The sequence below is a fragment of the Nerophis ophidion genome, linkage group LG21 (assembly GCF_033978795.1).
Source record: "Nerophis ophidion isolate RoL-2023_Sa linkage group LG21, RoL_Noph_v1.0, whole genome shotgun sequence".
Lineage (NCBI taxonomy): Eukaryota > Metazoa > Chordata > Actinopteri > Syngnathiformes > Syngnathidae > Nerophis > Nerophis ophidion.
In genome coordinates, this window is record NC_084631.1 from 39,971,436 (window position 1) to 39,987,250 (window position 15,815).

At 29.5% G+C, this 15,815-nt stretch overlaps 1 protein-coding gene across 4 annotated transcripts in view; it reads right to left on the reverse strand.

The window, feature by feature from the left end:
- Positions 1-15,815, reverse strand: part of LOC133540099 (asparagine synthetase [glutamine-hydrolyzing]-like) — a 102,499-nt gene that overhangs the window by 11,731 nt on the left and 74,953 nt on the right. For 3 of the 4 annotated variants that reach the window (XR_009803557.1, XM_061882598.1, XM_061882596.1), the window contains exon 13: positions 8,309-8,522. Coding sequence is in view for 3 of the 4 variants with exons in the window: in XM_061882598.1 (XP_061738582.1) it covers positions 8,313-8,522 (210 nt within the window). In the remaining variant the exon portion in view is untranslated. The remainder of the gene's footprint in view (positions 1-8,308; positions 8,523-15,815) is intronic. The other variant, XM_061882597.1, reaches the window with a different exon arrangement.

A 15,815-nucleotide genomic window follows, 5' to 3' on the forward strand; every position in this document is an offset into this window, starting at 1 on the left:
CAGTATGAATGTATGATGGTATAAATGAATGTATGTATGTAGGATAGTATGAATGTATGTATGATAGTATGGATGAATGAATGTATGATAGTATTAATGAATATATGAAACAATGAATGAATATATGTATGATAGTATGAATGAATTTATGAATGTATGTATGTATGAATGTTTGTATGATAGTATGAATGTATGTATGATACTATGAATGAATGAATGTATGATAATATGAATGAATGTATATATGTATGATAGTATGAATGTATGTATGATAGTATGAATGAATGAATGTATGATAAAATGAATGAATATATGTATGTATGATAGGATGAATGAATGTATGATAGTATGAATGAATGTACAAATGTATGTATGTATGTATGATGGTATGGATGAATGAATGTATGATAGTCTGAATGAATGTATGTATGATAGTATGAATGTATGAATGTATGATAAAATGAATGAATATATGTATGTATGATAGTATGAATATTTGTATGATAGCATGAAGGAATGAATGTTATTATTAATGAACGTATGTATGATAGTATGAATGTACGTATGATGGTATGAATGAATGAATGTATGATAGTATGAATGAATGTACGAATGTATGGATGTATGTATGTATGTATGATAGTATGGATGAATGAATGTATGATAGTCTGAATGAATGTATGTATGATAGTATGAATGTATGTATGATAGTATGAATGAATGAATGTATTATAGTATGAATGTATGCATGATAGTATGAATGTATGTATGATGGAATGAATGAATGTATGATAGTATGAATGTATGTATGTATGATAGTATGAATGTATGTATGCATGATAGTAGGAATGTATGTATGTATGATAGTATGAATGAATGAATGTATGTATGTATGTAATATTAATGTATGCATGATAGTATGAATTAATGTCTGATAGTATGAATGAATGTATGATAGTATGAATGAATTTATGTATGTATGATAGTATGAATGAATATATGAATTAATGATAGTATGAATGTATGTATGATAGTATGAATGAATGAATGTATGTATGTATGTGTGATAGTATGAATGTATGTATGATAGCATGAATGAATTAATGTTATTATGAATGTATGTATGTATGACAGTATGAATGTATGTATGATAGTATGAGTGAATGAATGTATGTATGTATGAAATATGAATGTATGCATGATAGTATGAATTTATGATAGTATGAATGTATGATAGTATGAATGAATGTATGTACAGTATGTATGATAGTATGAATGTATGATGGTATGAATGAATTAATGTATGATGGTATGAATGTATGATAGTATGAATAAAGGTATGCATGTATGTATGATAGTATGAATGAATGTATGTATGATAGTATGAATGAATGTATGTATGTATGTATGATAGTATGAATGTATGATGGTATAAATGAATGTATGTATGGATGTATGATAGTATGAATGTATGATGGTATAAATGAATGTATGTATGGATGAATGAATGTTAGTATGAATGTATGATAGTATGAATGTATGATAGTATAAATGCATGATAGTATAAATGTATGTATGAGAGTATGAATGAATGTTTGTATGATAATATGAATGTATGATAGTATGAATGAATGTATGTATGAATGTGTGATAGTATGAATGAATGTATGTATGTTAGTTTGGATGTATGATTGTATGAATGAATGCATGTATGTATGATAGTATGAATGAATGTATGTATGTCTTATGGTATGAATGTATGATAGTATGAATATAGGATAGTATGAATGAATGTATGTATGATAGTATGAATGTATGATAGTATGAATTAATGTATGCATGATAGTATGAATGAATGTATGTATGAATGTATGATAGTATGAATGAATATATGTATGTATGTATGTATGTATGCATGATGGTATGAATGTATGATGTATGAATAAATGTATGTATGTATGATAGTATAAATGAATGAATGTATGTATGATAGTATGAATGTAGGTATGATAATATGAATGAATGAATTAATGTATGATAGTATGAATGAATGTAAGAATGTTTGTATGTATGTATGATAGTATGGATGAATTAATGTATGATAGTCTGAATGAATGTATGTATGATAGTGTGAATGTATGTATGACAGTATGAATGAATAAATGTATGATAGTATGAATGAATGTATGTATGATAGTATGAATGTATGTATGACAGTATGAATGAATGAATGTATGATAGTATAAATGAATGTATTTATGTATGATAGTATGAATGTATGTATGATAGTATGAATGAATAAATATATGATAGTATGAATGAATGTATGAATATAATATGAATGTATGTATGTATGATAGTATGAATGAATGTATGTATGTATGTAATATGAATGTATGCATGATAGTATGAATGAATGTATGATAGTATGAATGAATGTATGAATGTATGATAATACGAATGTATGTATGATAGTATGAATGAATGTATGTATGTATGTATGATAGTATGAATGTATGTATGACAGTATGAATGAATGAATGTATGATAGTATAAATGAATGTATGTATGTATGATAGTATGAATGTATGTATGATAGTATGAATGAATAAATGTATGATGTATGAATGAATGTATGAATATAATATGAATGTATGATAGTTTGAATGAATGTATGTATGTATGATAGTATGAATGAATGAATGTATGTATGTATGCAATATGAATGAATGTATGATAGTATGAATTAATGTATGATAGTATGAATGAATGTATGTATGAATGTATGATAATACGAATGTATGTATGATAGTATAAATGTATGATAGTATGAATGACTATATGTATGTATGATAGTATGACTGTATGTATGGTAGTATGAATGAATATATGAATTAATGATAGTATGAATGTATGTATGATAGTATGAATGAATGAATGTATGTATGTATATATGATAGTATGAATGTATGTATGATAGCATGAATGAATGAATGTTATTATGAATGTATGTATGTATGACAGTATGAATGTATGTATGATAGTATGAATGAATGAATGTATGTATGAAATATGAATGTATGCATGATAGTATGAATTTATGATACTATGAATGTGTGATGGTATGAATGAATTAATGTATGAATGTATGATGGTATGAATGTATGATAGTATGAATAAAGGTATGCATGTATGTATGATAGTATGAATGAATGTATGTATGTATGTATGATAGTATGAATGTATGATGGTATAAATGAATGTATGATAGTATGAATGTATAATAGTATGAATGAATGTATGTATGTATGAATGAATGTATGTATGTTATTATGAATGTATGTTAGTATGAATGTATGATAGTATAAATGCATGATAGTATGAATGTATGTATGAGAGTATGAATGAATGTATGTATGATAATATGAATGTATGATAGTATGAATGAATGTATGTATGAATGTGTGATAGTATGAATGAATGTATGTATGTTAGTTTAGATGTATGATTGTATGAATGAATGCATGTATGTATAATAGTATGAATGAATGTATGTATGTCTTATGGTATGAATGTATGATAGTATGAATGTGGGATAGTATGAATGAATGTATGTATGAATGTATGATAGTATGATTGAATATATGTATGTATGTATGCATGATGGTATGAATGTATGGTGTATGAATAAATGCATGTATGTATGATAGTATGAATGAATGTATGTATGTATGATGGTATGAATGTATGATAGTATGAATGTAGGATAGTATGAAGGAATGTATGTATGTATGATAGTATGAATTTATGATATTATGAATGTATGCATGACAGTATGAATGAATGTATGTATGATAGTATGAATGAATATATGTATGTATGTATGTATGCATGATGGTATGAATGTATGATGTATGAATAAATGTATGTATGTATGATAGTATAAATGAATGAATGTATGTATGATATTATGAATGTAGGTATGATAATATGAATGAATGAATGAATGTATGATAGTATGAATGAATGCTTGTATGTATGTATGATAGTATGGATGAATGAATGTATGATAGTCTGAATGAATGTATGTATGATAGTGTGAATGTATGTATGATAGTATGAATGAATAAATGTGTGATAGTATGAATGAATGTATGTATGATAGTATGAATGTATGTATGACAGTATGAATGAATGAATGTATGATAGTATAAATGTATGATAGTATGAATGAATGTATGAATATAATATGAATGTATGATAGTTTGAATGAATGTATGTATGTATGATAGTATGAATGAATGACTGTATGATAGTATGAATGAATGAATGAATGTATGTATGTATGATAGTATGAATGAATGAATGTATGTATGTATGATAGTATGAATGAATGTATGATAGTATGAATGAATGAATGTATGATAGTATAAATGACTATGTATGTATGATAGTATAAATGAATGTATGTATGTATGATAATATGAATGAATAAATGTATGATAGTATGAATGAATGTATGAATATAATATGAATGTATGATAGTTTGAATGAATGTATGTATCAATGTGTGATAGTATGATAGTATGAATGAATGTATGTATGTATGTATGATACTATGAATGTATGATTGTATGAATGAATGCATGTATGTATGATAGTATGAAAAAATGTATGTATGTCTGATGGTATGAATGTATGATAGTATGAATGTAGGATAGTATGAATGAATGTATGTATGATAGTATGAATTTTTGATAGTATGAATTAATGTATGCATGACAGTATGAAAGAATGAATGTATGATAGTATGAATGAATGTATGAATGTATGTATGATAGTATGAATAAATGAATGTATGATAGTATGAACGAATGTATGAATGTATGTATGATACAATGAATGAATGAATATATGTATGATAGTATGAATGTATGTATGATAGTATGAATGAATGTATGTATGTATGAATGTTTGTATGATAGTATGAATGTATGTATGATAGTATGAATGAATGTATGTATGTATGAATGTTTGTATGATAGTATGAATGTATGTATGATAGTATGAATGAATGTATGTATGTATTATAGAATGAATGTATGTACATACATCCATGATAGCATGGATGTATGTATGATAGCATGAATGAATGAATGTTATGAATGAATGTATGTATGATAGTATGAATGTACGTATGATAGTATGAATGAATGTATGAATGTATGTATGTATGATAGTATGAATGTATGTATGATAGTATGAATGAATGAATGAATGATAGTATGAATGAATATATGAGTGTGAATGTATGCATGGTAGTATGAATGAATGTATGATAGTATGAATGCATGTATGATAGTATGAATGTATGATAGTATGAATGAATGTATGTATGATAGTATGAATGAATGAATGTATGATAGTATGAATGAATGTATGAATGTATGATAGTATGAATGTATGTATGATGGTATGAATGAATGAATGTATGATAGTATGAATGAATGTATGTATGTATGATAGTATGAGTGTATGTATGATAGTATGAATGTATGTATGATAGAATGAATGAATGTTATTATGAATGTATGTATGTATCACAGTATGAATGTATGTATGATAGTATGAATGTATGATAGTATGAATGAATGTATGAATGTATGTATGATAGTATGAATGAATGAATGTATGATAGTATGAATGAATGTATGCATGATAGTATGAATGTATGCATGATAGTATGAATGAATGAATGTATGTTTGTATGATAGTATGAATGTGTGTATGATAGTATAAATGAATGTATGAATGTATGTATATATGAATGTATGAATGTATGTATGTATGAATGTATGTATGACAGTATGAAAGAATGAATGTATGATAGTATGAATGAATGTATGAATATATGATTGTATGAATGAATGCATGAATGAATGTATGATAGTATGAATGAATGAATGTATGATAGTATGAATGAATGTATGAATGAATGTATGATAGTATGAATGTATGTATGATAGTATGAATGAATGAATGTATGATAGTATGAATGAATGTATGTATGTATGATAGTGTGAGTGTATGTATGATAGTATGAATGTATGTATGATAGAATGAATGAATGTTATGAATGTATGTATGTATCACAGTATGAATGTATGTATGATAGTATGAATGTATGATAGTATGAATGAATGTATGAATGATAGTATGAATGAATGAATGTATGATAGTATGAATGAATGTATGCATGATAGTATAAATGTATGCATGATAGTATGAATGAATGAATGTATGTTTGTATGATAGTATGAATGTGTGTATGATAGTATAAATGAATGTATGAATGTATGTATATATGATAGTATGAATGTATGTATGTATGACAGTATGAAAGAATGAATGTATGATAGTATGAATGAATGTATGAATATATGATTGTATGAATGAATGTATGATAGTATGAATGAATGTATGATAGTATGAATGAATGTATGAATGAATGTATGATAGTATGAAAGAATGTATGTATGAATGTATGATAGTATGATTATATGAATGTATGATAGTATGAATGTATGTATGTATGTATGATAGTATGAATGAATGTATGAATGCTAGTATGTATGACTGTATGATAGTATGAATGAATGTATGATAGTATGAATGAATGTATGAATGAATGTATGATAGTATGAAAGAATGTATGTATGAATGTATGATAGTATTATTATATGAATGTATGATAGTATGAATGTATGTATGTATGTATGATAGTATGAATGAATGTATGAATGCTAGTATGTATGACTGTATGATAGTATGAATGTATGTATGATAGTATGAATGAATGTATGTATGTATGTATGATAGTATGAATAAACGTATGATAGTATGAATGAATGTATGTATGTATGATAGTATGAATAAATGTATGATAGTATGAATGAATGTATGAATGTATGTATGATAGTATGAATGAATGTATGTATGATAGTATTAATGAAAGTATGATAGGATGAATGAATGTATGTATGATAGAATGAATGAATGCATGGATGTATGATAGTATGAATGAATGTATGATAGTATGAATGAATGTATGATAAAATTAATGAATGTATGAATGTATGATAGTATTAATAAATGTATGCATGATAAAATGAATGAATGTATGAATGTATGATGTATGTATGAATGTATGAAAGTATGAATGAATGTATGTATGATAGAATGATTAAATGTATGATGGTATGTATGAATGTATGATAGTGTGAATGAATGTATGTTAGTATGAATGAATGTATGAATGTATGATAGTATGAATGAATGTATTCTCTCTCTCTTTCTCTCTCTCTCTCTCTCTCTCCATCCATCCATCCTTCCTCACTCGTATGTATTATATTGATGTTTTAGCATCTATATTAGGGATGGCCTGTTCTAAAAATAGCTCAAATAGCAGCACTTACCAGTGAGCTGCCTCTATTTTTTAAATTGTATTTATTTACTAGCAAGCTGGTGTCGCTTTGCTGGACATTTTTAATTCTAAGAGAGACAAAACTCAAATAGAATTTGAAAATCCAAGAAAATATTTTAAAGACTTGGTCTTCACTTGTTTAAATAAAGTAATTCATTTCTTTACTTTGCTTCTTATAACTTTAAGAATGACAATTTGAGAAAAAATACAACCTTAAAAATGATTTTAGGATTTTTGAACACATATACTTTTTTACCTTTTAAATTCCTTCCTTTTCTTTCCTGTCAGTTTTAATTATTGTTCAAGTATTTTTTTTTTTTATTGTAAAGAATAATAAATACATTTTAATTTAATTCTTCATTTTAGCTTCTGTTTTTTCAACGAAGAATATTTGTGAAATATTTCTTCTAACCGATTATGATTAAAATTCAAAAATATTATTCTGGCAAATCTAGAAAATCCGTGGAATCAAATTTAAATCTTATTTCAAATTCTTGTATTTTTTCTCTAAAAATGTCTTTCTGAAAGTTATAAGAGGCAAAGTAAAAAAATGAATTAATTCCTTTTTAACAAGTGAAGACCAAGTCTTTAAAATATTTTCTTGGATTTTCAAATTCTATTTGAGTTTTGTCTCTCTTAGAATTAAAAATGTCGAGCAAAGTGAGGCCAGCTTGCTAGTAAATAAATGCAATTTTAAAAATAGAGGCAGCTCACTGGTAAGTGCTGCTATTTGAGCTATTTTTAGAACAGGCCGCTGGACTATCATGTATTATATTGATGTTTTAGCATTGGTGCTACTATTAAGTAGTAGTAAAGAAGTAGTACTTGCTCAGTGGTTGGAGTTGAGCTTGTAGACGGCGTGCGTGCGATCTGAGGGGTCGTTGGCAGGAATCCAGCGAGGCATCCAGAAGTGAGGAAGCAAGTCAGCACGACCAGGAAAGTGTGTGTCAAACACCTGCCGGTAGAAGCACGCTTCTTTGGTGTGAGGACGGTTGTGGGTGCAATTCTCCTCTGCCTTGGCCAGCTGCTCCTCGCTCACCTCACACACACACACACACACACACACACACACACACACACACACACACTTTATTGACTACACCCACATTTTATTGACGGTACTCATATTTACTCATCTATCTTGTATGAATGTTGCACAAATGATGCACTTTACAGTTCTGTGATACATTAATACTGTGATATTGCTACGCTGTGATACTGTAATACTTTAATACTGTGATATTACTATGCTGTGATACTTTAATACTGTAATATTGCTATGCTGTAATATTGTGATATTGCTATGCTGTGATACTGTATTATTGCTATGCTGTGATACTTTATAACTGTGATATTGCTATGCTGTGATACTGTAATATTGTGATATTGTTATGCTGTGATACTGTATTATTGTGATATTGCTATGCTGTGATACTGTAATATTGTGATATTGTTATGCTGTGATACTGTATTATTGCTATGCTGTGATACTTTATAACTGTGATATTGCTATGCTGTAATACTGTAATATTGCTATGCTGTGATACTTTAATATTGTGATATTGCTATGCTGTGATACTTTAATATTGTGATATTGCTATGCTGTGATACTTTAATATTGTGATATTGCTATGCTGTGATACTGTAATATTGCTATGCTGTGATACTTTAATACTGTGATATTGCTATGCTGTGATACATTAAGGGCTTCACGGTGGCAGAGGGGTTAGTGCGTCTGCCTCACAATACGAAGTTCCTGCAGTCCTGGGTTCAAATCCAGGCTCGGGATCTTTCTGTGTGGAGTTTGCATGGGTTCCCTCTGGGTACTCCGGCTTCCTCCCACCTCCAAAGACATGCACCTGGGGATAGGTTGATTGGCAACACTAAATGGTCCCTAGTGTGTGAATGTGAGTGTGAATGTTGTCTGTCTATCTGTGTTGGCCCTGCGATGAGGTGGCGACTTGTCCAGGGTGTATCCTGCCTTCGGCCCGATTGTAGCTGAGATAGGCGCCAGCGCCCCCCGCGACCCCGAAAGGGAATAAGCGGTAGAAAATGGATGGATGGATGTGATACATTAATACTGGGATATTGCTATGCTGTGATACTTTAATATTGTGATATTGTTATGCTGTGATACTGTAATGTTGCTATGCTGTGATACTGTAATACTTTAATACTGTGATATTACTATGTTGTGATACTGTAATATTGCTATGCTGTGATACTTTATTCGTGTGATATTGCTATGCTGTGATACTTTAATACTGTGATATTGCTATGCTGTGATACTGTAATGTTGCTATGCTGTGATACTGTAATACTTTAATACTGTGATATTACTATGTTGTGATACTGTAATATTGCTATGCTGTGATACTTTATTCGTGTGATATTGCTATGCTGTGATACTTTAATACTGTGATATTGCTATGCTGTAATACTGTAATACTTTAATACTGTGATATTGCTATGTTGTGATACTGTAATATTGCTATGCTGTGATACTTTAATACTGTGATATTGCTATGCAGTGATACTGTAATATTGCGATATTGCTATGCTGTGATACTGTAATACTTTAATACTGTGATATTGCTATGTTGTGATACTGTAATATAGCTATGCTGTGATACTGTATTTTTGCTATGCTGTGATACTTTAATACTGTGATATTGCTACACTGTGATACTGTAATACTTTAATACTGTGATATTACTATGTTGTGATACTGTAATATTGCTATGCTGTGATACTTTATTCGTGTGATATTGCTATGGTGTGATACTTTAATACTGTGATATTGCTATGCTGTGATACTGTAATATTGCTATGCTGTGATACGTTAATACTGTGATATTGCTATGCAGTGATACTGTAATATTGCGATATTGCTATGCTGTGATACTGTAATACTTTAATACTGTGATATTGCTATGTTGTGATACTGTAATATTGCTATGCTGTGATACTTTAATACTGTGATATTGCTATGCAGTGATACTGTAATATTGCTATGCTGTGATACTTTAATACTGTGATATTGCTATGCAGTGATACTGTAATATTGCGATATTGCTATGCTGTGATACTGTAATATTTTAATACTGTGATATTACTATGTTGTGATACTGTAATATTGCTATGCTGTGATACTTTATTCTTGTGATATTGCTATGTTGTGATACTGTAATATTGCTATGCTGTGATACTTTAATACTGTGATATTGCTATGCTGTGATACTTTATAACTGTGATATTGCTATGCTGTGATACTTTAATACTGTGATATTGCTATGCTGTGATACTTTATAACTGTGATATTGCTATGCTGTAATACTGTAATGTTGCTATGCTGTGATACTTTAATATTGTGATATTGCTATGCTGTGATACTTTAATACTGTGATATTGCTATGCTGTGATACTGTATTATTGCTATGCTGTGATACTTTATAACTGTGATATTGCTATGCTGTGATACTGTAATGTTGCTATGCTGTGATACTTTAATATTGTGATATTGCTATGCTGTGATACTTTAATACTGTGATATTGCTATGTTGTGATACTTTAATACTGTGATATTGCTATGCTGTGATACTTTATAACTGTCATATTGCTATGGTGTGATACTTTATAACTGTGATATTGCTATGTTGTGATACTTTAATACTGTGATATTGCTATGCTGTGATACTGTATTATTGCTATGCTGTGATACATTAATATTGTGATATTGCTATGTAGTGATACTGTAATATTGCTATGCTGTGATACTTTAATACTGTGATATTGCTATGCTGTGATACTGTAATATTGCTATGCTGTGATACTTTAATATTGTGATATTACTATGTTGTGATACTGTAATATTGCTATGCTGTGATACTTTAATATTGTGATATTGCTATGCTGTGATACTGTAATATTGCTATGCTGTGATACTTTAATACTGTGATATTGCTATACTGCGATACTGTAATATTGCTATGCTGTGATACTTTAAAACTGTGATATTGCTATGCTGTGATACTTTAATACTGTGATATTGCTATGCTGTGATACTGTAATATTGCTATGCTGTGATACTTTAATATTGTGATATTGCTATGTTGTGATACTGTAATATTGCTATGCTGTGATACTTTAATATTGTGATATTGCTATGCTGTGATACTGTAATATTGCTATGCTGTGATACTTTAATACTGTGATATTGCTATACTGCGATACTGTAATATTGCTATGCTGTGATACTTTAAAACTGTGATATTGCTATGCTGCAATACTTTAATACTGTGATATTGCTATGCTGTAATACTTTAATACTGTGATATTGCTATGCTGTGATACTGTAATATTGCTATGCTGTGATACTTTAATACTGTGATATTGCTGTGTTGTGATACTGTAATATTTCTATGCTGTGATACTTTAATACTGTGATATTGCTATGTTGTGATACTGTAATATTGCTATGCTGCGATACTTTAATACTGTGATATTGCTATGCTGTGATACTTTAATACTGTGATATTGCTATGCTGTGATACTGTAATATTGCTATGCTGTGATACTTTAATACTGTGATATTGCTATGTTGTGATACTGTAATATTGCTATGCTGTGATACTTTAATACTGTGATATTGCTATGTTGTGATACTGTAATATTGCTATGCTGTGATACTTTAATACTGTGATATTGCTATGCTGTGATACTGTAATATTGATATGTTGTGATACTGTAATATTGCTATGCTGTGATACTTTAATACTGTGATATTGCTATGTTGTGATACTGTAATATTGATATGTTGTGATACTTTAATACTGTGATATTGCTATGTTGTGATACTGTAATATTGATATGTTGTGATACTGTAATATTGCTATGCTGCGATACTTTAATACTGTGATATTGCTATGCTGTGATACTGTAATATTGCTATGCTGTGATACTTTAATACTGTGATATTGCTATGCTGTGATACTTTAATACTGTGATATTGCTATGCTGTGATACTGTAATAGTATTTGCTCATCTATGTATTGTGAGATTTGGCCAAATGACAGTTATCACTTTACAGTTTCGGTATCACATATTATGATACTGCCTTACTATTGATAATCCTTCTCTTTCGAAAGTTGGTCATCTGATGCAGATATCACTTTATACTTCTGTGATACTGTGGTGTTGCTATACTGTAGTCGTGTGATACTGTTTGCTCATCTTTCTATTTTGAAAGTGGGTCCCATGATGCAGTTATTGCTCCATAGTTATGTGATACTGTAGGAAGGTGATACTTCGATACGATATGCTCATCTTTCTATTATGAATAATGGTCACATTACAGTTCTCTCATACTGTGATACTGTGGTACTGTGATACTGTGGTACTGTGATACTGTAATAATGTGATACTGTAATAAAGTGACACCACGATACTGTATGCTCATCTTTCTATTATGAACAATGGTCAAATTACAGTTCCGTAATAATGTGATACTGTAATAAAGTGATACTGCGATACTGTATGCTCATCTTTCTATTATGAACGATGGTCAAATTACAGTTCCGTCACACTGTGATACTGTAATAAAGTGATACTGCGATAATGTATGCTCATCTTTCTATTATGAACGATGGTCAAATTACAGTTCCGTAATAATTTGATACTGTAGTAAAGTGATACTGCGATACTGTATGCACATCTTTCTATCATGAACAATGGTGAAATTACAGTTCCGTAATAATGTGATACTGTAATAAAGTGATACTGTATGCTCATCTTTCTATTATGAATGATGGTCAAATTACAGTTCCGTAATAATGTGATACTGTAATAAAGTGATACTGCATGCTCATCTTTCTAATATGAACGATGGTCAAATTACAGTTCTGTAATAATGTGATACTGTAATAAAGTGATACTGCGATACTGTATGCTCATCTTTCTATTATGAACGATGGTCAAATTACAGTTCCGTAATAATGTGATACTGTAATAAAGTGATACTGCGATACTGTATGCTCATCTTTCTATCATGAAGGATGGTCAAATTACAGTTTTGTCACATAGTGATACTGTAATAAAGTGATACTGTATGCTCATCTTTCTATCATGAACTATGGTCAAATTACAGTTCCATAATAATGTGATACTGTAATAAAGTGATACTGTATGCTCATCTTTCTATCATGAACTATGGTCAAATTACAGTTCCGTAATAATGTGATACTGTAATAAAGTGATACTGTATGCTCATCTTTCTATCATGAACTATGGTCAAATTACAGTTCCGTAATAATGTGATACTGTAATAAAGTGATACTGCATGCTCATCTTTCTATCATGAACGATGGTCAAATTACAGCTCCGTAATAATGTGATACTGTAATAAAGTGATACTGTATGCTCATCTTTCTATCATGAACGATGGTCAAATTACAGTTCCATAATAATGTGATACTGTAATAAAGTGATACTGCGATACTGTACGCTTATCTTTCTATTATGAACGATGGTCAAATTACAGTTCCGTAATAATGTGATACTGTAATAAAGTCATACTGCGATACGGTATGCTCATCTTTCTATCATGAATGATGGTCAAATTACAGTTCCATAATAATGTGATACTGTAATAAAGGGATACTGCATGCTCATCTTTCTATCATGAACGATGGTCAAATTACAGTTCCGTAATAATGTGATACTGTAATAAAGTGATACTGCATGCTCATCTTTCTATTATGAATGATGGTCAAATTACAGTTCCGTAATAATGTGATACTGTAATAAAGTGATACTGTATGCTCATCTTTCTATCATGAACTATGGTCAAATTACAGTTCCGTAATAATGTGATACTGTAATAAAGTGATACTGCATGCTCATCTTTCTATCATGAACGATGGTCAAATTACAGCTCCGTAATAATGTGATACTGTAGTAAAGTGATACTGCGATACTGTACGCTCATCTTTCTATTATGAACGATGGTCAAATTACAGTTCTGTAATAATGTGATACTGTAATAAAGTGATACTGCGATACTGTATGCTCATCTTTCTATTATGAACAATGGTCAAAATACAGTTCCGTAATATTGTGATACTGTAATAAAGTGATACTGTATGCTCATCTTTCTATCATGAACGATGGTCAAATTACAGTTCCGTAATAATGTGATACTGTAATAAAGTGATACTGCGATACTGTATGCTCATCTTTCTATTATGAACGATGGTCAAATTACAGTTCCATAATAATGTGATACTGTAATAAAGTGATACTGCATGCTCATCTTTCTATTATGAATGATGGTCATATTACAGTTCCGTAATAATGTGATACTGTAATAAAGTGATACTGCGATACTGTATGCTCATCTTTCTATTATGAACGATGGTCAAATTACAGTTCCATAATAATGTGATACTGTAATAAAGTGATACTGTATACTCATCTTTCTATCATGAACGATGGTCAAATTACAGTTCCATAATAATGTGATACTGTAATAAAGTGATACTGTATACTCATCTTTCTATCATGAACGATGGTCAAATTACAGTTCCGTAATAATGTGATACTGTAATAAAGTGATACTGCGATACTGTATGCTCATCTTTCTATTATGAACGATGGTCAAATTACAGTTCCATAATAATGTGATACTGTAATAAAGTGATACTGTATACTCATCTTTCTATCATGAACGATGGTCAAATTACAGTTCCATAATAATGTGATACTGTAATAAAGTGATACTGTATGCTCATCTTTCTATCATGAATGATGGTCAAATTACAGTTCCGTAATAATGTGATACTGTAATAAAGTGATACTGTATGCTCATCTTTCTATCATGAACTATGGTCAAATTACAGTTCCGTAATAATGTGATACTGTAATAAAGTCATACTGCGATACTGTATGCTCATCTTTCTATCATGAATGATGGTCAAATTACAGTTCCATAATAATGTGATACTGTAATAAAGTGATACTGCATGCTCCTCTTTCTATCATGAACGATGGTCAAATTACAGTTCCGTAATAATGTGATACTGTAATAAAGTGATACTGTATGCTCATCTTTCTATCATGAATGATGGTCAAATTACAGTTCCGTAATAATGTGATACTGTAATAAAGTGATACTGTATGCTCATCTTTCTATTATGAACGATGGTCAAATTACAGTTCCATAATAATGTGATACTGTAATAAAATGATACTGTATGCTCATCTTTCTATCATGAACGATGGTCAAATTACAGTTCCGTAATAATGTGATACTGTAATAAAGTGATACTGTATGCTC